A 26,487-nucleotide genomic window follows, 5' to 3' on the forward strand; every position below is an offset into this window, starting at 1 on the left:
ATCCGTTACACATATACTGCTCTACCAAGTAAAAAGTCAGTAACTGCTCATAGCATGGAACTGAGAAATATGGCTTTTATTTACCTTGGTTTCACAGTAACTTTATGCAGTTACTGCTAACATGACCCCTATTTTCTCCAAAACACAATACAATAGAGGCAGGATACTTGTCCACATGATTAAGCAGGTATTTAATATAGCAAAAATGACATGAACTAATTGTCGACCAAATGAGCAGTTACTGCCTTTTTGCTCTGTAGGGCAGTATAGTTGGATCTACACAACCGATGTCGTGTGATGTGGTTTCATCTTGACATTAGACTACTTTAGAGGTCTGAAAACATCTGACAAAACTTTGATTTGAAAGTGCATTGTCCTATTTGTGAAGCTCTGCTTCAAAGCCCCGGCCTTAAAGCCATGCTGTTCTGAGATGTAACACAACATCCTCTCACAAGAGTCTAACACGTATCTGTCATCCACAGTGTCTCTGGAAGATACCCCCAGCCAGACCCTGGGTCCAGCCCCAAGGCGGAGGTTCAGACTGGGCCTGGTACAGGGGACCGCCTGGCATCCAAGGGGGAGCAGCAGGGCCACGCCGCCCGTAAGAATCTCCAGGTGGACGTGGGTAGTAGCAGGATGGGACGTTCCCCGTCGGTGTCCCCCGCCATCACCCCCACCTCCCCCTACTCTGTGCCCCAGATCGCCCCCATGCCCAGCAGCAAGCTGTGCCCCGTCTGTAAGACGGCTGACCTGACGGGCACCACGGAGGACAACCAGCCAAACTGCAGCACCTGCACCCAGTGCCGATCCACGGTGTGCAACCAGTGTGGCTTCAACCCCAACCCGCACCTCACCGAGGTAGGAACAAACAGTGGATCATGTGCTACTTTGCCTATTGATGATTTTGTTTGTTTATACAGTGTCCATATTAGGACATCTTCAGTTTTCTTTCTGAGACTGAATCAGCTCCCACTGACACAAAGGCTGTCCTAACAGGGACACTGTATGTATATCAGTATATTTGACATTGTATGATACGTTTGAACTGTTTAGGACATCAGGAACAGAGAATGTGGTTAGGTTTATACAATGTGGTCAGGGTCATAGAATGTGGTTTGTATTTGTTATGGATCCCCATTAGTTACTCTTCCTGGGGTCCAGCAAAATGAAGGAAGTTATAACCTTTTATAAACACTGCAATACATTTCACAACAGATTTCACAACACATTAAGTGTGTGCCCTCAGGCCACTACTCTACTACCACATATCTACAACACAAAATCCATGTGTACATGTGTGTATAGTGTGTATGTTATTGTGTGTGTGTGTGTGTGTGTGCTGTATATGCGTGTGCCTGTGTGTGTGTGTCTTTTCACAGTCGCCCGGTGGTGTATTTTTATCAGTTTTATGAAAAACGGAGTTTTTATAGGTATTTGGCTAAGGTTTATGTGAACTTCTGACTTCAACTGTATATTTGTTGTTTATACAGTTGAAGTCGGAAGTTTACATACACCTTAGCCAAATACATTTTAACTCAGTTTTTCACAATTCCTGACATTTAATCATAGTAAAAATTCCCTGTTTTAGGTCAGTTAGGATCACCACTTTATTTTAAGAATGTGAAATGTCAGAATAATAGTAGAGAATGATTTGGCTCCACCCTGGCTGTGCCGGGTGGAGATAATAACAGAACATGGCCAAGATGTTCAAATGTTCATAAATGACCAGCATGGTCAAATAATAATAATCACAGGGAACGGGTCAGGGTTCCATAGCCGCAGGCAGAACAGTTGAAACTGGAGCAGCAGCACGGCCAGGTGGACTGGGAACAACAAGGAGTCATCATGCCAGGTAGTCCTGAGGCATGGTCCTAGGGCTCAGGTCCTCCGAGAGAGAGAAAGAAAGAGAATTAGAGAGCATACTTAAATTCCCACAGGACACTGGATAAGACAGGAGAAATACTCCAGATATAACAGACTGACCCTAGCCCCTCGACACATAAACTACTGCAGCATAAATACTGGAGGCTGAGACAGGAGGGGTCAGGAGACACTGTGGCCCCATCCGATGATACCCCCGGACAGGGCCAAACAGGAAGGATATAAACCCACCCACTTTGCCAAAGCACAGTCCCCACACCACTAGAGGGATAACTTCAACCACCAACATACCATCCTGAGACAAGGCCGAGTATAGCCCACAAAGATCTCCGCCACGGCACAACCCAAAGGGGGGCGCCAACCCATGTGCCAAGGAATCGGTACATCAAAATTCTCTTCCCAACTATTTTGCAATCTATATGGCAGAGCTGTCAACTTTTTTGTCCTTAAATTAAATTGGTATATACACTGCTCAAAAAAATAAAGGGAACACTTAAACAACACAATGTAACTCCAAGTCAATCACACTTCTGTGAAATCAAACTGTCCACTTAGGAAGCAACACTGATTGACAATAAATTTCACATGCTGTTGTGTAAATGGAATAGACAAAAGGTGGAAATTATAGGCAATTAGCCAGACACCCCCAAAAAAGGAGTGATTCTGCAGGTGGTGACCACAGACCACTTCTCAGTTCCTATGCTTCCTGGCTGATGTTTTGGTCACTTTTGAATGCTGGCGGGGCTCTCACTCTAGTGGTAGCATGAGACGGAGTCTACAACCCACACAAGTGGCTCAGGTAGTGCAGTTCATCCAGGATGGCACATCAATGCGAGCTGTGGCAAAAAGGTTTGCTGTGTCTGTCAGCGTAGTGTCCAGAGCATGCAGGCGCTACCAGGAGACAGGCCAGTACATCAGGAGACGTGGAGGAGGCCGTAGGAGGGCAACAACCCAGCAGCAGGACCGCTACCTCCGCCTTTGTGCAAGGAGGTGCACTGCCAGCGCCCTGCAAAATGACCTCCAGCAGGCCACAAATGTGCATGTTACTATACATAACTTTAACCCATTTTATAAGAGATCCTCCAAAATGGAAATATTCCAGGCATTTATATATAAACTCCAGACGTACTTTATCAAAGGCCTTTTCAAAGTCAGCAATGAATTCCAGGCCAGGATTCCCAGATTTTCATGGTGTTCTGTTGTTTCTATCATATCCACTTATATTATATTATCTCCAATGTATTGTCCATGTAAAAAACCTGTCTGATTAGGATGAATAATATCCGCCAATACCTTTTTAATTCTTTGCGGTAAGCGTTTTGCTAGAACTTCACAACACTGAAGTGTGAGGCCCCCAATTTTTTAATGGACTGGATCTTTATATTTACCACTTGGCTCCTGTTTCAGTAATGTCAGAGGGTTGGGGGAGACAGGCGCAGGAATGCGTAATAAGGGTTTTTATTACACACAAATTACGGCGTGCCGTGTAAAGGCACGAGGACGAAGACCAAACAAACACTACAATAAAACACAGGGTAGAATCCCAAATAAAAGAGCGAGGAGTACCACAAATAAATAACACACGCGCACAATGATTAACGCACGGGACGAGACCCGTAATCATCTGCCCAATCCACAATGGCACGAAAGACCAAAACACAGAGCACAGGTACTCACACGCACCAACAGTCATTGTAACAATAATGGACAGCACCATGGTGAACAAAGGGCACATATATGCAAATAATAATCAGTGGGAATAGGGGACAGGTGTGTGTGAGTTCCGGAGGGATCCGGTAATAATGAAATCAGAACTTCTTGTTGAGTTTCCCCAAACTGTTGCCACAAAGTTGGAAGCACAGAATCGTCAACAATGTTATTATTTTTATTTATTTATTTCACCTTTATTTAACCAGGTAGGCAAATTGAGAACACGTTATATGCTGTAGTGTTAAGATTTCGCTCCACTGCAACTAAGGGGCCTAGCCCGAACCATGAAAAACAGTCCCAGATGGTGAAGCGTGAATCATCACTCCAGAGAACACGTTTCCACTGCTCCAGAGTCCAATGGCAGCTAGCTTTACACCATTCCAGCCAACGCTTGGCATTACACATGGTGATCTTAAGCTTGTGTGCCATGGAAACCCATTTCATGAGGCTCCCGACAAACAGTTCTTGTGCTGATATTGCTTTCAGAGTTTGTTACTCGGTAGTCAGTGTTGCAACCAAGGACAGATGGTTTTTACGTGCTTCAGCATTTGGTGTTCTGTGAGCTTGTGTGTCCTACAAGACCTCCTAGACGTTTCCACTTCACAATAACAGCACAGTTGGGCAGAAATTTGATGAACTGACTTGTTGGAAAGGTGGCATCCTATGACGGTGCCACGTTGAAAGTCACTGAGCTCTTTAGTAAGGCCATTCTAAAGCCACTGTTTGTCTATGGAGATTGCATGGCGGTGTGCTTGATTTTATACACCTGTCAGCAACAGGTTTGGCTGAAATAGCAGAATCCACTAATTTGAAGGGGTGTCCACATACTTTTGTATATATTGTTTTACATTTTACCTTTATTTAACAGGGCAAGTCAGTTAAGAACAAATTCTAATTTTCAATGACGGCCAAGGAACAGTGGGTTAACTGCCTTGTTCAGGGGCAGAGCGACAGTTCTTTCGGTTACAAGTCCAACGCTCTAAGCACTAGGCTACCTGCCATTTATTTTTGTTTCATGGTACAGTTTCTCCTTCTTTTTGTTAAGTTTATTCACATGATTTCTCAATTTACTGTATGTTTGCTAATCGGCTGTACAGCCAGACTTATTTGCCATTCCTTTTGCCTCATCCCTTTCAACCATACCTTATCTATCCACAGGGATTTAACAATTTTTACAGGCATTTTCTTAATGGGTGCATGCTTATTAGTAACTGGTATAAGCAATTTCATAAATATGTCAAATGCAGCGTTTGGTTGCTCCTCATTACACACCACAGACTAGCAAGTGTTCTTAACATCTTCAACAAAGGAATCACTGCAAATGTCTTGTATGACCTCTTATACACTATATTAGACCGAGTCTTTGGAACTTTGGTTTTCCTAGATATAGCTACTATATTGTGTCAAGGTTATAACAGTGTGGTCAGGGTTATAACAGTGTGGTCAGGGTTATAATGAGTGTGGTCAGGGTTATAACAGTGTGGTCAGGGTTATAACAGTGTGGTCAGGGTTATAACAGTGTGGTCAGGGTTATAACAGTGTGGTCAGGGTTATAACAGTGTGGTCAGGGTTATAATGAGTGTGGTCAGGGTTATAACAGTGTGGTCAGGGTTATAACAGTGTGGTCAGGGTTATAACAGTGTGGTCAGGGTTATAACAGTGTTGTCAGGGTTATAACAGTGTGGTCAGGGTTATACCAGTGTTGTCAGGGTGGTTGGTTTTACAGAGTCAGTGGCTGCATCCCAAATGGGAGGGAGGGAGAGGGAGCAAGGGAGAGAGTCAGTGGATATTGGTATTTTTCATATTGTTGTTTCATAAGAGGGCTTAGTTCATTAGTACATGCACAGCCTCCGATGCAACCTTTAGCACAATGGCAAAGCTCTGTGGGAGTGGTAGCTAGCAAGAATACGTCCCAAATGCCACCGTATTCCCTATGTAGTGCACTACTTTTGGGAATAGGGTGCCACTTGAGACACAGATTTAATGTTCAGCACACAGCAGCCTTTTCATTGACTTCCTCTCACAGTTGATTCATGATATACCCAACGTGCCATCCTGATCCTGGCGGAATGGAACTCATTGTGTGCATCCCAAATGGAACCCTATTCCCTATTTAGTGCACTACCCATGGGCCCTGGTCAAGTAGTGCACTAAATAGGGAATATGCTGTCATTTGGGATGCATCTATTGTTGGTTGACTGTGACTGGAGGCTGTGTAAAAACATCATGACAGCCATACAATTTAGAGTGACTTAACAGGGGGTAACATTATGGCCAGGATATGCCATTAACCAATTGCAGAACTGTCAATCATCCATGTTCATCCAGTCATCTGAAATGGGTATTGTATGTAAATGTAAATGAGTACACAAAACATTAAGAACACCTGCTCTTTCAATGACGTTGTCACGCCCTGACCTTAGTTATCTTTGTTGTCTTTTGCCATCTTCCATTTTGGTTTTGTGGGTTATTGTCTATGTGATGTTGCATGTCTGCACTCGTTTCTTATAGCGTTCACGTTCGTTTTTGTTATTTTGTATAGTTTGTTCAGTATTCTTCATTATTAAAAGGAAGATGTATTATAATCACGCTGCGCCTTGGTCTCCTCACTACGACGAACGTGACAGATGTAGACTGACCAGGTGAATCCAGGTGAAATCTATGATCTATGTCACTTGTTAAATACACTTCAATCACTGTAGATGAAGGGTAGGAGACCGGTTAAAGAATTAATTTTAAATCTTGAGAAAATTGAGACATGGATTATGTATATGTGCCATTCAGAGGGGGGATGGGAAAGACAAAATATGTAAGTGCCTTGAACAGAGTATCGTAGTAGGTGCCAGGCGCTCCGATTTGTGTCAAGAAAGAAGGTGCTCTCAATGTTTTGTACACTTAGTGTATAGGTTGTGTGTGTGTGTGTGTGTGTGTGTGTGTGTGTGTGTGTGTGTATGGATGCCTGTGTGCATGTCTATCTGTATGTGTGTGTGCATGTGTGCCTGTTTGCCTGTGTGTGCCTGTTGGTATGAACATGCATGCACGCGTGTGTGTGCCAGCGATAGGAGGTTGGTGGCATCTTAATTGGGGAGAATGGGCTTGTGGTAATGACTGGAGCGGAGTCAGTGGAATGGTATCAAATACATGGTTTCCAGTTGTTTGATACCATTCCATTTGCTCTGTTCCAGCCATTATTATGAGCTGTTCTCCCCTCAGCAGCCTCCACTGGTGCTGGTGTGTGTGTATGTCTGTGAGTGCATTTTTATGCATTGTATTTGCATTATATGAAACAAGAGCTGCTATAACATAGATAAGACAGCACCAGACAGCAGTGAATTCTGTGTTTTAAGTGAATGTGACAATGACAAGCTTGTCTTATTTGGGTGTGTGAGTCAGGTGTTCCAATAATAACATCCTCAGCTGTCTAAATGCTGATCATTTCCTCAGGGAGAGAGATAGGGAGATAGAGACAGAGGGGAGGGGGGACAGGAACAAACAACACAAAGAGCTACCTATCCAAAATGGAGTTGTATGGATAAACCATTTCTCCAACCTTTTCGGCCATATAACAAAGAACCCAAAACCTATCAAATCAAAGCAAATTTTATTGGTCACATACACATGGTTTGCAGATGCTAATGCGAGTGTAGCTAAATGCTTATTCTTCTAGATCTGACAGTGCAGCTGTATCTAACAGGTAATATCTCACAATTCCACAACAAAACCTAATACACAATCTAGTTAAGGAATGGGATAAGAATATATAAGTATAAAATATATGGATGAGCAGTGACAGAGCAGCTAAGATGCAATAGATAGCAAAGAATGGATAGTGAAGGATACAGTATACAGTATATACATATGAGATGAGTAATGCGAGATATGTAATCATTCTTAAAGTGGCATTATTAAAGTGTGTAGTGTTTCATTTATTAAAGTGGCCAATGATATCAAGTCTGTAGGTAGGCAGCCAATGCTCTGTGTTAGTGGTGGTTGTTTGACAGCCTTGAGATAGAAGCTGTTTTTCAATTTCTCTGTCCCAGCTTTGATGCACCTGTACTGACCTCGGCTTCTGGATGGAAGCGGGGTCAACAGGTAGTGGCTCGGGTGGTTATTGTCCTTGATTATTTTTTTTGCCTTCCTGTGACAGCGGGTAGGTGTCCTGGAAGGTAGGTAGTTTGTCCCCGGTGATGCGTTGTGCAGACCGCACCACCCTCTGGAGAGCCCTGCGGTTGTGGGCGGTGCAGTTGCCGTACCAGGCGGTGATACAGCCCGACAGGATGCTCTCGATTGTGCACCTGGAAAAGTTAGTGAGGGTTTTTGTTGAGGAGCCACATTTTTTTCAGCCTCCTGAGGTTGAAGAGGCACTGTTGTGCCTTCTTCACCAGACTCTCTGTGATATGTACACTGAAGAACTTAAAACTTTCCACCTTCTCCACTGCTGTCCCGTCAATGTGCTTTGGGGGGGTGCTCCCTTTGCTGTTTCCTGAAGTCCACGATCATCTCTTTTGTTTTGCTGACATTGCGTGAAAGGGTATTTTCCTGACACCACACTCCGAGAGCCCTCACCTCCTCCCTGTAGGCTGTCTCGTCATTGTTGGTAATCTATCACTCCAGTGTTTAATTGCTAAATTGTAATTATTTCGCCACAATGGCCTATTTATTGCCTTACCTCCCTTATCTTACCTCATTTGCACACACTGTACATATACTTTTTTTATTGTGTTATTGACTGTATGTTTGTTTATTCCATGTGTAACTCTGTGTTGTTGTTTGTGTCACACTGCTTTGCTTTATCTTGGCCAGGTCGCAGTTGTAAATGAGAACTTGTTCTCAACTAGCCTACCTGGTTAAATAAAGGTGAAATTTAAAAAAAAAGAAGCCTTCCACTGTAGTGTCATCTGCAAACTTGATGATTGAGTTGGAGGCGTGCGTGGCCACGCAGTCGTGGGTGAACAGGGAGTACAGGAGAGGGCTGAGAACGCACCCTTGTGGGGCCCCAGTGTTGAGGATCAGCAGAGTGGAGGTGTTGTTTCCTACCTTTCCTACCTTCTATACATGATAATTTACCAAACGTAGTCTCAGCTGTTAAAGACTACCAGAACCCACTGGATTCTCCAATTACATTGGATGAGCTACAGGACAAAATACAATCCCTCCAACCTAAAAAGGCCTGTGGTGTTGATGGTATCCTAGATGAAATGATCAAATATACAGACCACAAATACAGCTCTGATCCACAATATTTGGAAATAAGGTCTGGTCACCCCAATCCACAAAACTGGAGACAAATTTGACCCCAATAATTATGTGTCAACAGCAATCTCAGAAAAATCTTCTGCAGTATCATCAACAGCAGACTCCAACATTTCCTCAGTGAAAACAATGTCCTGAGCAAATGTCAAATTGGCAAATGTCAAATAACATACGACAGACCATGTATACACCCTGCACACACTTATTGACAAACAAATAAACAAAAACAAAAGCAAAGACTTCTTGTATTTAGCTGATTTCAATAAAAGCTTAACTCAATTTGGCACGAGGGTCTGCTATACAAATTGATGGAAAGTGGTGAAGGAAAAACATGACATTATAAAATCTATGGACATTAAGAACAAGTTTAAAATCGGCAATAAAAACACATTTCTTTCCTCAGGGCCGCGGGATGAGACAGGAATGCAGCTTGAGCCCCACCCTTTTCAACATATACATCAATGAATTAGTGAGGGCGCTAGAACAGTCTGCAGCACCCTGCCTCACCCTAATGGACTCAGAAATCAAATGTATACTGTTTGCTGATGATCAGGTGCTTCTGTCCCCAATCAAGGAATGCCTACAGCAGCACTTAGATCTTCTGCAAAGATTCTGTCATACTTGGGCTCTGACAGTATATCTCAGTAAGACAAAAATAATGGGTTTTCAAAAAAGGTACAGTTGCCAGGACAATAAATACAAATTCTATCTAGACACTGTTGCCCTGGAACGCAAAGAATTATGCCTACCTCGGCCTAAACATTAACACCCCAGGTAACTTCCACATGGCCGAGAACAATCTAAGAGAAAAGGCAAGAAGGGCCTTCTATGCCATCAAAAGGAACATAAAATTCGACATACCAATTTGGAACTGGCTAAAAATACTTCAATAAGTTGTAGAACCCAATGCCCTCTATGGCTGTGAGGTCCGGGGTTTCTAAAAATCTGTTTTTGCTTTGTCATTATTAGGTATTGTGTGTAGATTGATGAGGCGAAAAAATTATTGAATCAATTTTAGAATAAGGCTGTAACGTAACAAAGTTTGGAGAAAGTGAAGGCGTCTGAATACTTTCTGAATGTAGTATATGACCACATTAGAGAGCCATATTTCCAACAGAACACACAGACCAACAAAGAAAAACAAATCTAACACTGATGAACTCCCATATCTGTTGGGCGAAATACCACAATGTGCAATCACAGCAGCAAGATGTATGGCTTGTTGCCATGAGAAAAGGGTAACCAGTAGAGAACAAACAACATTGTAAATACCACCAAAACTTATCTGTATATCTTTCCCCACTATTCGGAAGCCACTCCTCAGTAAAAGGCAAATGACAGCCCCTTCGAGTTTGCCAAAAGGCATACAAAGACTCTCAGACCATGAGAAACAAGATTCTCTGGTCTGATGAAACCAAGATTGAACCCTTTGGCCTGAATACCAAGTGTTACATCTGGAGGAAACCTGGCACCATCCCTACGGTGAAGCATGGTGGTGGCAGCATCCATGCTGTGGGGATGTTTTTCAGCGGCAGGGACTGGGAGGCTAGTCAGGATCGAGGCAAAGATGAACGGAGGAAAATACAGAGATCCTTGATGAAAACCTGCTCCCAAGCACTCAGGACCTCACACTGGGGGGCGAAGGTTCACCTTCCAACAGGACAACGACTCTAAGCACACAGCCAAGACAACGCAGGAGTGGCTTCTGGACAAGTCTCTGAATGTCCTTGAGTGGCCCAGCCAGAGCCTGGACTTGAACCCGATTTGAACATCTCTGGAGAGACCTGAAAATAGCTGTGCAGTGAAGCTCGTGTCCAACATGACAGAGCTTGAGAGGATCTGCAGAGAAGAATGGGAGAAACTCCCCAAATACAGATGTGCCAAGCTTGTAGCATCATACCAAGAATACTCGAGGCTGTAATTGCTGCCAAAGGTGCTACAATAAAGTACTGAGGGAAGGGTTTGAATACTTACGTACATTTCCATAAAAATATTTCCGTAACAAACAAAATGTGACAAAGTGGAAAAAGTCAAGGGGTCTGAATATTTTCTGAATGCACTGTATGTACAGACTCAGTGAACATAGCCTTGCTATTGAGAGAGGCCACCATAGGCAGAACAGGCTCTCAAGAGAAGACTGGCTATGTGCACACTGCCCACAAAATGAGGTGGGAAATGAGCTGCACTTCCTAACCTCTTGCCAAATGTATAATTAGATTAGAGACACATATTTCCATCAAATTACATAGACACACAAAGAATTCGAAAACAATTCAGATTTTGATAAACTCCCATATCTATTAGGTGAAATAACACAGTGTGCCATCATGGCAGTAATATTTGGGACCTGTTGCCACAAGAAAAGGGAAACCAGTGAGAACAAACAGCATTGTAAATACAACCCATGTTTATTTATTTTCCCCTTTGTACTTTAACTATTTGCACATCGTTACAACACTGTATAGAGACATAATATGACATTTGAAATGTCTTTATTCTTTTGGAAATTCTGTGAGTGTAATGTTAACTGATAATTTTTGTTGTTTATTTAACTTTTGTTTATTATCTATTTCACTTGCTTTGGCAATGTTACTGTATGTTTCCCATGCCAATAGAGCCCTTAAATTGAAATAGAAATGAAATTGAGAGATGGAGAGCCACAGAACGAGAAAGTGGCACAAACACTCCAGTGGTCTCTTAGCAAAGGGCTCTGGTCAAAAGTGGTGCTCTATATATGGAATAGGGTCCCATTTGTGATGCAGTCATAGACTGGAAGAAATTAAAAAGAAATGGCACAAGAAAAATAGTAAAAACATATTTAATGGTTCACAGAATATTATGGGGAACAAAAAAAAATAACTTTCCCTTACATGCAATATCTGGTGCTTTTCTTTGTATTGTTGTGTTTGAAAAATTCAGTGTGTTGCGTCCCGGTGGGATGCTCAACCTATTTAGGCCAGTCTGCTGACTGGAACACACTCCTTCACAACACCTCAACTCTAGTCTGCTCTGGCTTATTATTGCTTGTAGGTTTTCAACATTCCGGTAACCCAAATTCCACAAATCCTGGTTAAAAGATTTCGCATTTCCTTCTTATTCCCTCCTGATTCTGAGAATCTTCCAAATGTGATACCTGGAAAAAACCTGGGAATGTGGGTAAAGTTTTTTCAACCCTTGTTGGTAAGTTTTATTTAAAAACATTTTCATTGCATATTAGATAGACATGCGCTACAGTATGAATGTGTTGATATCTTGGATTTACTGTAAAATTCCCTGATGCAACGAGACATGTGTGTATCCACTCGATAATGAGTTATTTTAACTTAGAAATACGATGTTTATTATGGTTGGTGTTTAATGGAATTAGGACATATGGGCTTCTTGGAGAGATAGTAGCAGAAATCCTTGAGCCTCGGGATAGGAGGGTTTAGGGTGCATCCGAAATGGTTCCCTATTCCCATATGGGCCCTGGTCAAATGTAGTGTACTATCAAGGGAATAGGGTACCATTTAGGATGCAACCCATATTCTCAGTGCTGCAGCTAACCCAGTTTTTAGACCAGGCAGTTTTTGAAATAAACTTCCAGCCAAAAGTCAGCAAGCTCGCTCTCCAGCTGGTTTTGATTGTTTGACTAAATCATTAATGTATTTTTTATTAAATCATGATTGTTCCATGTCCGCTCCTTATGTGAATTCTCTGAAACCAGACAATCCTCCATGGCTTCACAACATGGTTTAACCACATCCGATTTTTATTGACTTATTCTCTAATTTAATTTCCGCCTTTCTATCGGTTCTCTCTCTTTCTTAGCTTTGTTAATTTTATTGTCTCCAGACTATTCCAGACTATTCTGTGCCTCAATTCCATTCAGTTCAATTGAAATGGCTTTAATCCCAAACAAACAGTTATTGATGCCATGCCAAAGATATCATGCGATAGAAGCCCTCAAAAAAGGGACAACTATTTTCTATCTTTCTCATCATATGTCTATCCTATCTCTGTTGTTCCCCCCCCCACCCGTCTATCCCTTTCTCTCTATCCCCCTCTCCTCTTCATATATATTTCCCCCTCTAAACTCTCCCACTCTCTCTTGTACTGTGAAATCATTTCAAGAAGAGAGAGCGAGAAGGGGTGGGAGAGAGAGAGAGTGGGGTAGAGGGAGAGAGAGAGGGGAGGAGAGAGCGGGGGAGAGAGAGAGGGGGAAGAAAGAGAGTGGGGGGATCTTTAAAAAGAGGGAGACCATTGCAAAGCAGATCCTTCCCTACATGATGGTTGGTAGTATTTGGAACAGCCTATTTCTTCTTTTTTTCCAGGCATTGTACACTCTTAGAAAAATGGTTATTTGGCTATCCCTACAGGAATACCGTTTTTTGGCTCCGGGTAGAAACCTTTTTGGTTCCAGGTAGAACCCTCTGTGGAAAGGGTTATACCTGGAACCAAATAGGGTTCTTCAAATGGTTCTACTATGGGGAGTGTAGAAAGGGTCCTCTCCTTTCAACAGGAAATATTAAAAAAGTATGAAAATCAGCTCGTGCTGCCACTCCATAAGGGAGTGGATAGTAGTGATCTTAATAATTATCGGCCCATTTCAAGGCTTCCTTGTCTAGCTAAGATTCTTGAATCCTTGGTAAATGTACAACTTTGCTCTTTTTTTATCTGAGAAATGTATTTAGAATGTAAACCAATTAGGGTTTAGGCCTGGGCATAGCACTATTACAGCAACCACTTTAGTTTTTGATTATCTTGTCAATGACACGAAAATGAAATGTCCTGCTTTGTTTGCGGACCTGTCAAAAGCTTTTGATACTGTTGATCATGTTGATCATGCTATTTTATAGGCCTGAGCTCTAACACCTGTTCATGGTTTCATGATTATCTTAGTGACAAAACGCAGGCCATTGTGATTGATAGGGTTAAGTCTGAAGTTCTTGGAGTACTTAAAGGTGTACCACAGGGGTCGATTTTGGGACCTATTCTCTTCACAATTTGTATAAACACCATTGGCCAATCTGTAAAAAACGGTCAACTTAATCTATATGCGGATGATACTGTTATGTATGCTATTCCCACTAACTGTTGATCTGGCTGTGTCAGAACTACAGTCAGATTTTATAGCTATGCAGGAATCTCTTGCTGATTTAACTTAATGCAGGCAAAACAAATACATGTTGTTTTCAAACTCTCGTAAGAATGTTTCAGATGAACTACATGTTCACTCATTAGATGGTTCTCCAATCGAACGTGTTCCCGTATATAGATACTTAGGCATTTGGATTGAAATGGATTTGATGTTTAAAAAAACATACATGAGCTGGTTAAGAAGCTAAGATTTTTCTACTGAAACAGATCATGCCTTTCTCTAAGCAGTAGAAAGCATGTTATTCAGTCAACCTTTTTATATGTTCTTGATTATGGTGATATTATTTATCAAAGTGCAGCTGCTACTACTCTTAAAATGTTGGATGCCATCTACCATAATGCCCTTCGTTTTGTGATAGTTTTGATACTCATCACTGCATCCTGTATCAAAAGAGTGGCTGGACTTTGCTAATTTACCCGTAGATCTCTACTAGGGCTGTGGCGGTCACTAAATTTTGTCAGCAAATAAGCAAATAACCAGTCTCACGGTAATTGATCGATAATTAACATAAACACATTTAGCATCTCCTGGCTTGCACACATAGCCTACAAGCCACTGATGCAGACCTTTGGAACATCTACATTTTAAAAAGTCTAATAAATCCATGTAATATAGCTTACACCTTCACAATAAATCCATTATTTATTTTAGACAGGTCTAAAGCAACATGATATGAAGAAAATGTGTAGCATACTCTGAGTTGTCCTTATGTTAGGTCCTCCTCTGGCTATGGCTGTGGGCTACACTAGTTCATTTAGCAGGTAAGATTCACTTAGAATTCTGTGGCATTATTATATAATATTTTATATAAGGAAGAATACAATTGAACAAAGCTGAGTAAAATAGAAGGGATATTTTCTCCAAACGATGAGGGAGTGCGCACATGCGCTGTTGAGCGGTTAAGCTCTACTGGATCGGTATCCCCCCCACAGAATGGTTGAGCGAACTTAATCTAATGTGATTAGCATGAGGTTGTAAGTAACAAGAAAATTTCCTAGGACATAGACTTATCTGATAATGGCAGAAAGCTTAAATTCTTGTTAATCTAACTGCATTGTGCAATTTACAGTAGCTATTACGGTGAGCAAATACCATGCTATTGTTTGAGGAGAGTGCACAGTTATGTATTAATAAACCAGATAGGCAAATTTGGGCAGTCTTGATACACCATTTGAACAGAAATGCAATGGTTCATTGAATCAGTCTAAAACATTGCACATACACTGCTGCCATCCCTCTTTGGACACTGTGTTAACTAACCTCCAGACGAGCTTCAATGCCATACAACTCTCCTTCCGTGGCCTCCAACTGCTCTTAAACACAAGTAAAACTAAATGCATGCTATTCAACCGATCACTGCCCGCACCTGCTCGCCCGTCCAGCATCACTACTCTGGATGGCTCTGACTTAGAATACGTGGACAACTACAAATACCTAGGTGTCTGGTTAGACTGTAAACTCTCCTTCCAGACTCACATAAAGCATCTCCAATCCAAAATTAAATCTAGAATTGGCTTCCTATATCGCAACAAAACATCCTTCACTCATGCTGCCAAACATCCCCTCGTAAAACTGACCATCCTACCGATCCTCGACTTCGGTGATCTCATCTATAAAATAGCCTCCAACACTCTACTCAACAAACTGGATGCAGTCTATCACAGTACCGTTTTGTCACCAAAGCCCCATACACTACCCACCATTGCGACCTGTACGCTCTCGTTGGTTGGCCCTCGCTTCATACTCGTCGCCAAACCCACTGGCTACAGGTTATCTACAAGTCAGTGCTAGGTAAAGCCCCGCCTTATCTTAGCTCGCTAGTCACCAAAGCAGCACCCACTCGTGGCACGTGCTCCAGCAGGTATATCTCCCGGGTCACCCCCAAAGCCAATTCCTCCTTTGGTCGTCTTTCCTTCCAGTTCTCTGCTGCCAATGACTGGAACGAACTGCAAAAATCTCTGAAGCTGGAAACACTTATCTCCCTCACTAGCTTTAAGCACCAGCTGTCAGAGCAGCTCACAGATTACTGCACCTGTACATAGCCCATCTATAATTTAGCCCAAACAACTACCTCTTACCCTACTGTATTTATTTATTTATTTTGCTCCTTTGCACCCAATTATTTCTGTTTCTACTTTGCACATTCTTCCACTGCAAATCTACCTTTCCAGTGTTTTACTTGCTATATTGTATTTACCTCGCCACCATGGCCTTTTTTTTTGCCTTTTACCTCCCTTATCTCACCTCATTTGCTCACATTGTATATAGACTTATTTTTCTACTGTATTATTGACTCTATGCTTTGTTTATTCCATGTGTAACTCTGTGTTGTTGTATGTGTCAAATTGCTATGCTTTATCTTGGCCAGGTCGCAGTTGCAAATGAGAACTTGTTCTCAACTAGCCTACCTGGTTAAATAAAGGTGAAATAAAAAAAGAAAAAAATGAATAATGGCCAAAATCAAAATTGTGCCTAACCTGGAATAGTACATTCTGACCTTTCTCTACCATTTCAAAGATGATGATCTTTTACCAGATCTAATGTGTTATTCTCCTACATTACTTTCACATTTCCACAAACTTCAACATGTTTTCTTTCAAATGGTATCAAGAATATGCATATCCTTGCTTCAGGTCCTGAGCTACAGGCAGTTAGATTTGGGTTTGTCATTTTAGGTTAGAAAAAAAGGGTCTGATCCTTAATTAACAAATAAATAGTCACTCCTAATTTAGAGTTAATAATGTAACTTTAGTTGTTCTACAAACGTTGGGCTATATGTTTTGATTTTAATATATTGTAAGGCTACATGATTCAACTCTAATTATGATTTTAAAAAGTCACATGAAAGGCATGAACTCTGCTTTGTTTTTTGCGCAGGCTGTACACACTTCATCAGTCTCTCCTTCACAATTTGACAAGCACTTGATAATGCCTCAAATTTCCCGGCGACAGCCCCTTTGTGTGGCCGTAATGCCCCCTAAAAAAATCCATGCCTTTTGCGGCAAGTGGCCGAATATAATAATTAGAATTCGCTTCTCCCTGATTGCTGCATTCCCCGAAGCATCTCTCACTCACATGGCTCTCCATGTTATTGGGTCTTTCTCACAGGCTACAAGTGAAGACAGACACATCGGGGATGGAACTGCACATCCTTATCCAATTCCGAGGTGCATATTGAAGATATTGTAAGAACTGTCCACGTTTACTTTATCAGCCAACAAGATGATTAGGCCTAACAAACAGCAAAAGCACTAGCCTATGTTAATCTACTATCCATGTTAGAGCATTGGGCCAGTAACCGAAAGGTTGCTGGATCGAACCCCCGAGCTGACAAGGTAAAAATCTGTCATTCTGCCCCTGAACAAGGCAGTTAACCCACTGTTCCCTCGTCATTGTAAATAAGAATTTGATCTAAACTGACTTTCCTAGTAAAATAAAGGCTAAATTAAAAATATATACATATGTAATGGTCTTTGTCGGGCGAAAGAGAGGAGGACCAAGATGCAGCGTGGTAAGTATCCATTTCAATAAGGTTACTTGAAACAACAAACAAAAACAATAAACCGACAAATGAACGAAGACGAAACAGTCCCATATAGTTAACACGAACACACAAACAGGAACAATCACCCACAACCCACAATACAAAACAGGATACCTAAATATGGCTCCCAATCAGAGACAACGACAAACACCTGCCTCTGATTGAGAACCATATCAGGCCAAACACATAGAAATAGACAAACTAGACAAACAACATAGAATGCCCACTCAGATCACACCCTGACCAAACAAAACATAGAAACATACACAGCAAACTATGGTCAGGGCGTGACAGCTCCGGACTGAAGGGACAGCTCAGGCGGCTCAGGCGCCTCCGGACTGAAGGGCGGCTCAGGCGCCTCCGGACTGAAGGGCGGCTCAGGCGCCTCCGGACTGAAGGGCGGCTCAGGCGCCTCCGGACTGAAGGGCGGCTCAGGCGCCTCCGGACTGAAGGGCGGCTCAGGCGCCTCCGGACTGAAGGGCGGCTCAGGCGCCTCCGGACTGAAGGGCGGCTCCGGACAGACGGACGGCTCAGGCGGCTCAGGACAGACGGGCGGCTCAGGCGGCTCAGGACAGACGGGGTGCACTGTAGGCCTGGTGCGTCGTGCCGGAACTAGTGGTACCGGACTGGGAATACGAACCTCTGGGCGAGTGCGGGGAGCAGGAACTGGAGGCCTGATACGTGGTACCGCCACGGAGGGCTGGTTCGTGGGGCTGCCACAGGAGAGCTGGTGCGTGGAGAAGGCACCGGATAGACCGGAACGTGGAGGCGCACTACAGGTCTCGAGCACCGAGCCTGTCCAACCCTACCTGGCTGAATGCTCACCGTAGTCTTGCCAGTGCGGCGAGGTGGAATAGGCTGCACTGGGCTATGCACACGTCTGGAGACACCACGCGTAGGGCTGGTGCCATGTACACCGGCCCGAGGAGACGCACTGGAGACCAGATGCGTAGAGCCGGCTTCATGGCACCTGGCTCGATGCCCACTCTAGCCCGGCCGATACGAGGCGCTGCTATGTACCGCACCGGGCTATGCACACGTACTGGAGACACCGTGCGTATCTCTGCATAACACGGTGCCTGCCTAGACCATCTCTCTCCACAGTAAGCACGGGGAGTTGGCTCATCGTGTGCCACCCCCCAAGAAATTTTTGGGGCTGCCTCTCGGGCTTCCTTCCGCGCTTTCGTGCTGCTTCCTCATACCGCCACCTCTCCGCTTTCGCTGCCTCCAGCTCAGCCTTGGGGCGGCGATATTCTCTAGCTTGTGCCCAGGGTCCCTTGCCGTCCAGATTTTCCTTCCAGGTCCAGGAGTCCTGCAATCGCTGCTGCTGCTGCCCGTTACCACGCTGCTTGGTCCTTTGGTGGTGGGTGATTCTGTAACGGTCTTCGTCGGGCGAAAGAGAGGAGGACCAAGATGCAGCGTGATAAGTATCCATTTTAATAAGGATACTTGAAACAACCAACAAAAACAATAAACCGACAAATGAACGAAGACGAAACAGTCCCATATAGTTAACACGAACACACAAACAGGAACAATCACCCACAACCCACAATACAAAACAGGCTACCTAAATATGACTCCCAATCAGAGACAACGACAAACACCTGCCTCTGATTGAGAACCATATCAGGCCAAACACATAGAAATAGACAAACTAGACAAACAACATAGAATGCCCACTCAGATCACACCCTGACCAAACAAAACATAGAAACATACACAGCAAATTATGGTCAGGGCATGACAACATATTACAAAAGTTGACCTATTCTGTGTGAGAAATAAATATTCCAAACATAGTCTGGGACAGTTGTGGGATGCGATAGATCCCAAATTAAAACAACCACTAGCATCAGAAAAAAGTTTACGCAATGAGGCTGACGCAACAGATCAGAACGTTTAGTTTAAAATGTTGATAAACTATTAAGCAATTTCTTCACATTATAAGCGTAGCAATGCGCACACGGCAGTAGGCTATATGCACAAATGTTCCATTAGCGGGAAAACACCATTATCAAAAGTGACCGCATACGTGATTATGCATGTAATGCTTTTATTATAAAGGCCTGTCATTTAATGCAGCACAACATTGAGATGTGGTTTTCACAACACCAAGAGGTTTCCACTAATCACCTTTAGGATGTGTATGATCACATTTCTTCTAACCGCTGAAGGTTTCTGCTTTAGATAACTTTAATGCCAGCCTAGCAACATTTAGTAATGAGGCAAATGCCTTTGGAGAAAGTGTGTGTTTGTGTATGTGTGTTTGTGTGTGTTTTTCATTTGTGTGTGTGTGGGATACAAAGGCCTTTTGATGTCACTGGGCCCTGTTTTGTGCTAGTTAATAAACCACTGCAGTTGAAATCATCCTTTCTCCCTAAACTGCTGTCCTCAGCAGCTCCATGTAGCCTAGCCTGCTGCAGCTTGGTGACACTGCAGAAGACTGGTCTGCAGGGCATGGCTTCTCCATCTGTTTACGGCTATGTCTGTCTCTGTCTCTGTCTGCTCAAACGTTCCTCACAGTAGCACTGTGTCTGGCAGCGGCGTCCATAATGTCACCCTATTACCTACAGTTGAAGTCGGAAGTTTACATATACCTTAGCCAAATACATTTTAACTCAGTTTTTCACAATTCCTGACATTTTTCACAATTCCTGACATTCAAGTAAAAATTCCCTGTTTTAGGTCAGTTAGGATCACCACTTCATTTTAAGAATGTGAAATGTCAGAATAATAGTAGAGAATAATTTATTTCAGCTTTTATTTATTTCATCACATTCCCAGTGGGTCAGAAGTGTACATACACTCAATTAGTACTTGGTAGCATTGCCTTTAAATTGTTTAACTTGGGTCAAACATTTCTGGTAGCCTTCCACAAGCTTCCCACAATAAGTTGGGTGAATTTTGGCCCATTCCTCCTGACAGAGCTGGTGTAACTGAATCAGGTTTGTAGGCCTCCTTGCTCGCACACACTTTTTCAGTTCTGCCCACACATTTTCTATGGGATTGAGTACAGGCTTTGTGATGGCCACTCCAATACCTTGACTTTATTGTCCTTAAGTCATTTTGCCACAACTTTGGAAGTATGCTTGGGGTCATTGTCCATTTGGAAGACCCATTTGCGACCAAGCTTTAACTTCCTGACTGATGTCTTGAGATGTTGCTTCAATATATCCACATAATTTTCCTCCCTCATGAAGCCATCTATTTTGTGAAGGTTACCAGTCCGTCCTGCAGCAAAGCACTCCAACAACATGATGCTGCCACTCCCGTTCTTCACGGTTGGGATGGTGTTCTTCAGCTTGCAAGCCTTCCCCTTTTTCCTCCAAATATAACGATGGTCATTATGGCCAAACAGTTCTATTTTTGTTTCATCAGATCAGAGGACATTTCTCCAAAAAGTACGATCTTTGTCCTCATGTGAAGTTGCAAACCGTAGTCTGACTTTTTTAATGGCGGTTTTGGAGCAGTGGATTCTTCCTTGCTGAGCGGCCTTTCAGGTTATGTCGGTATAGGACTCGTTTTACTGTGGATATAGATACTTTTGTACCTGCTTCCTCCAGCATCTTCACAAGGTCCTTGACGGCTGCATGATCCCATGGTGTTTATACTTGCATACTATTGTTTGTACAGATGAACGTGGTACCTTCAGGCATTTTGAAATTGCTCCCAAAGATGAAACAGACTTGTGGAGGTCTTGGTTGATTTCTTTTGATTTTCCCATGATGTCAAGCAAAGAGGCACTGAGTTTGAAGTAGGCCTTGAAATACATCCACAGGTACACCTCCAATTGACTCAAATGGTGTCAATTAGCCTATCAGAGGCTTCTAAAGCCATGACATCATTTTCTGGAATTTTCCAAGCTGTTTAAAGGCACAGTCAACTTAGTGTAAACTTCTGACCCACTGGAATTGTGATACAGTGAAATAATCTGTCATTAAACAATTGTTGGAAAAATGACTTGTATCATGCACAAAGTAGATGTCCTAACCGACTTGCCAAAACTATAGTTTGTTAACAAGAAATTTGTGGAGTGGTTGAAAAACAAGTTTTAATGACTCCAACCTAAATGTATGTAAACTTCCGACTTCAACTGTATGTAGTGAACTACTCTGGTAAAAAAAGTAGTCTATGTAGGGAATAGGGTGCCATTTCAGACACGGCCAGTGTGTTTGTCTGCGTGCTTTTATATATCTGGTCCAAGGATCCATCAAAGGTTTTGCACTATAGGCTCTGGACAAAAGTAGAGCACTATGTAGGAAATATGGTGCCATTTTAGATGTAGCCAGTGTATCTGTCTATTTATAAGAGAGTGTGGCTGGCAGATTATGTCTAGCATTAGACTGACATGGCAGCCAGCAAAAGATAGATCCTGATTAGACTTTATTAAAAGCCCAGTGCAGTCAAAAATGTGATTTCCTGTGTTTTATATTTATTTCCACAGTGTCAGGTTGGAATAATACCGTGAAAATTATGAAAATGCCCTTTTATTGTAAGAGCTGTTTGAAAATACTGCCTGAAATTTCCACCTGTTTTGGAGGGATGGAGTTTTGGACTGCCTTTTGACATCACCAGATGGTAAATAATTTAAAAGACAATAACAAAGAGTTAAACCTCTCTGCCAATAACAGCTAGTTTTCAGTTCCCCCTCCCCACTCAGACCACTCCCAGACAGTGTCACAGTCGTCTTCTTGAATGACAGTGGACCAAGGCGCAGCGTATGCAAAATACATCTCTTTATTTTTGTAAGAGAGGTAAAAAACACGAAACAAACACTATACACAAACTAACCAAAACAACAAACGACCATGAAGCTACAAACGCAAGTGCACACACAAACTACTTACGTTCAACATAGACAATTCCCCACAAAACAGCTAAAGCCTATGGTTGCCTTAAATATGGCTCCCAATCAGAGACAACAATAACCAGCTGTCTCTAATTGAGACCCAATTCAGGCAACCATAGACTTTCCTAGATACCTACACTGAACACTAAACCATCTACTCTACTAAACCCCCTAAAACATACAACACCCTAGACAATACAAAAACACACAAACTTCCCCATGTCACACCCTGACCTAACTAAAATAATAATGAAAACAAAGATAACTAAGGCCAGGGTGTGACAGACAGTCTTAGCTACATTCTTGCTTGATACATTGCTCTTTGCTATTTTGTACCATTTTAATTTTAAACAATCACAGTAAGGTATTTAATTGTTACCCAGAAATGATTTGTTATTGAGATAAAAATGTCTGCTTTGGACCTTTGACACATGGCATTTAGTCAGTGTGTGTTTTAGTATGATATGTGGGAGTGCTGTGGTCTATCCCAGTAATAGATTTTTCTAGATGCAGCTCTCTGCAGGCTTCCTCACTGCTAAAAGATTCTGTTTCATATGTACATGCACACACGCGTATGCTTTCTCTCTCTTTCCATAAAGCAGCGATGCCTGAAGCGCTGCTGTGTAATTTGTGTTTCAATCAATGGCAGGAGGTGACAGGGGGCAGGATCTAACACACACACACACACACACACACACACACACACACACACACACACACACACACACACACACACACAGGGATGGGCAAACATTGCAAAATGCCATAAAGATCAATGTATCAAAATCAACTACAAAATTATTGTATTTTGAAATGTATTGAATTAAAATACATGTATTTTCGGGGTCATGTCTAGATGGGGTACAGCTTAACCTAATTTTCCTAACTTTATACATGAATTCTCCTAACCTGCTATGAAAAGTCAATTTTGACAAAAGCTGTATCCCTTCTAGACAAAACTGACAATACTCAGCAGACTTTTCAATTGTCCATTTTTACATACACATTTATATTTAGTTAATTTATCAGACACTCTTATCACATGATAATGCAACCAGACTTCTGACACCAATGCAGGGGGAAAGGGGGCAACAAAATGGTGAACCGCTATAAGAATGGTATAGAAAAGTATTTCGTATTTTGAAAATATTACCAATATCAGAAACAGAGAGAGATTGGTAAATAAGTGCTGGCTCTCTGTGAAAGATCAGATTTCATAAGGGTTAACATGATTGTCTGAAGCGATGCTGAGTGAGTGAGTGAGAGAGCGTGTGAAAGAGAGAGAGAGAGAGATTGCTATCTGGGCCTGATGATAAAGACTTGATTTGATCAAGGCCCTGCCTTGGTTCTTTCTAGATATATTTTCCCTGCAGCCCACGGTTGTTCTGAGCATGCCCAGTGTACCAGGGGTGTAACCCCGCCTCCTACTCTTCCCTTCTGGTTGATTGAAAGTTCAAACTCTGGCTTCGTCACTCCCAGCTCAGAGAAACTACAGGGGACTAAAGACAGGGTATGGGATACTGCTGTGACTGAATGATTGATACGAACACATGCACGTGCAGGCACACACACGCACATATGCACACACACACTGATAGACTGTCAGAGTGACTGACTGACTGACTGACTGACTGACTGACTGACTGACTGACACAGAAACACACAGACTTGTTCTCATTGATCATTTGACAAAATGTAAACAAAGGCCTTGTGTTAAATATGCACTCCTCAATAATATGTGTAACAGCCTCCTTCTCCCTCCAGCCCTCTCCATTACTATGGTCCAGCAGGGCTTATGGCAACAATACAAGATCTCAACTACATCCCAAATGGCACCCTATTTCCAATATTGTGCACTGCTTTTGACCAGAGCTCAAATGGCCCTGGTCAAAGTATTGCACTAAATAGGGAATAAATACAGTATATTGCACTACTATTGAGCAGGGCCTTTTACTGAGGAGTGGCTTCCGTCTGGCCACTCTACCATAAAGGCCTGATTGGTGGAGTGCTGCAGAGATTGTTGTCCTTCTGGAAGGTTCTCCCATCTCCAAAGATGAACTCTAGAGCTCTATCAGTGACAGAGCGAGAGAGAGTGAGAGAGAGAGAGTGTCACGCCCTGGCCTTATTATTCTTTGTTTTCTTTATTATTTTAGTTAGGTCAGGGTGTGACATGGGGAATGTTTTTGTTTTGTTGGTTTTGGGTGTTGTTTATGGTAAAGGGGTTGTGTATAGTATATGGGTTTGTGTGGAGTACAGGTTTCTAGTATTGTCTATGTATGTTTAGTTGTCTAGGAGAGTCTATGGTTACCTGAATGAGTTCCCAATTAGAGACAGCTGATTTCGGTTGTCTCTGATTGGGAGCCTTATTTAGGGTAGCCATAGGCTCTCATTGGTGGTGGGTAATTGTCTATGTAAGAACGTTTGTAGCCAGTGTGTGTAAGTGCACAACGTTTGTAGCTTCACTGTTGTTTTGTTAAAGTGTTTTGTTCGTGTTCATCTTCGTGTTGTATAATAAAAGAAGATGGCTTATTTTCCAAAAGCTGCATTTTGGTCCGTTAATCCGCCACACGATCGTGACAGAATTACCCACCATAGGACCAAGCGGCATGGAAGGCGGCAACAGGACATACCTACACAGGATCTCTGGAGTTGGGAGGAGGAATTGGAAGAAGATCCATGGGCACAACCTGGAGAATATCGCCTCCCTCGTGAAGAGCTGGAGGCAGCGAAAGCCGAGAGGAGGCGATATGAGGAGGCAGCACGGAGACAAGGCTGGAGACCCGTGAGTACACCCCAAAAATTTCTTGGGGGGGGCCTTAAAGGGAGGGTGGCGAAGTCAGGTAGGAAACCTGCGCCTACTCCCTGTACTTACCGTGGAGAGCGGGAGTACGGGCAGACACCGTGTTACGCAGTAGAGCGCACGGTGTCTCCTGTACGCGTGCATAGCCCGGTTCGGTACATTGCAGCTCCACGTATCGGCCGGGCTAGACTGAGCGTTGAGCCATATGTCATGAAGCCGGCCCAACGCATCTGGTCACCAGTGCGTCTCCTCGGGCCGGTGTACATGGCACCAGCCTTACGCATGGTGTCCCCGGTTCGCCTACATAGGCCGGTGCGGGTTATTCCACCTCCCCGCACTGGTCAGGCGACGGGGAGCATAGAACCAGGTAAGGTTGGGCAGGCTCGGCGTTCAAGGGAGCCAGTACGCCTGCACGGTCCGGTATTTCCGGCGCCACCTCCCCGCCCCAACCCAGTACCACCAGTGCCTCCTCCACGCACTAGCTATATGGTGCGTGTCTCCAGCCCTTTACCACCAGTGTCTAAACCACGCACCAAGCCTCCTGTGTGTCCCCAGAGTCCTGTGCGTCCTGTTGCTGCTCCCCGCACTAGCCCTGAGATGCGTGTCCCCAGCCCGGTGCCACCAGTCCCGGCACCACGCACCAGGCCTACAGTGTGCCTCAGCCGGCAGGAATCTGCCGTCTGCACAGCATTGACTGAACTGCTCGTCTCCCCAGCGCCATCTGAGCCATCCGTCTCCCCAGCGCCATCTGAGCCATCCGTCTCCCCAGCGCCATCTGAGCCATCCGTCTCCCCAGCGCCATCTGAGCCATCCGTCTGCCATGAGCCTGCAAAGCCGCCCGTCTGCCATGAGCCTGCAAAGCCGCCCGTCTGCCATGAGCCCACTGAGCCGTCCGCCAGACAGGAGCCGCTAGAGCCGTCCGCCAGACAGGAGCCGCTAGAGCCGCCAGCCAGACAGGAGCCGCTAGAGCCGCCAGCCAGACAGGAGCCGCTAGAGCCGCCAACCAGACAGGATCTGCCAGAGCCGCCAACCAGACAGGATCTGCCAGAGCTCAGCCATGAGCAGCCAGATCTGTCAGCCAGCCATGGGCCGTCCCTCAGTCCGGAGCTGCAGTCCCTCAGTCCGGAGCTGCAGTCCCTCAGTCCGGAGCTGCCATTCCTCAGTCCGGAGCTGCCCCTTACCCTGGAGCTGCCCCTTCCCCTGGTGCTGCCCCTTACCCTGGTGCTGCCCCTTACCCTGGTGCTGCCCCTTACCCTGGTACTGCCCCTTATCCTGGTACTGCCCCTGACCCTGGTACTGCCCCTTAC

The 26,487-nt window shown here is 43.7% G+C and overlaps 1 protein-coding gene across 2 annotated transcripts in view; it reads left to right on the forward strand.

Moving 5' to 3' along the window:
• Positions 1-26,487, forward strand: part of LOC129815232 (protein bassoon-like) — a 172,731-nt gene that overhangs the window by 21,010 nt on the left and 125,234 nt on the right. For both annotated transcript variants that reach the window (XM_055868821.1, XM_055868822.1), the window contains exon 2: positions 483-858. In XM_055868821.1, the coding sequence (XP_055724796.1) occupies positions 483-858 (376 nt within the window). The remainder of the gene's footprint in view (positions 1-482; positions 859-26,487) is intronic.

This window comes from Salvelinus fontinalis, chromosome 18 (genome assembly GCF_029448725.1).
Source record: "Salvelinus fontinalis isolate EN_2023a chromosome 18, ASM2944872v1, whole genome shotgun sequence".
Taxonomy (NCBI): domain Eukaryota; kingdom Metazoa; phylum Chordata; class Actinopteri; order Salmoniformes; family Salmonidae; genus Salvelinus; species Salvelinus fontinalis.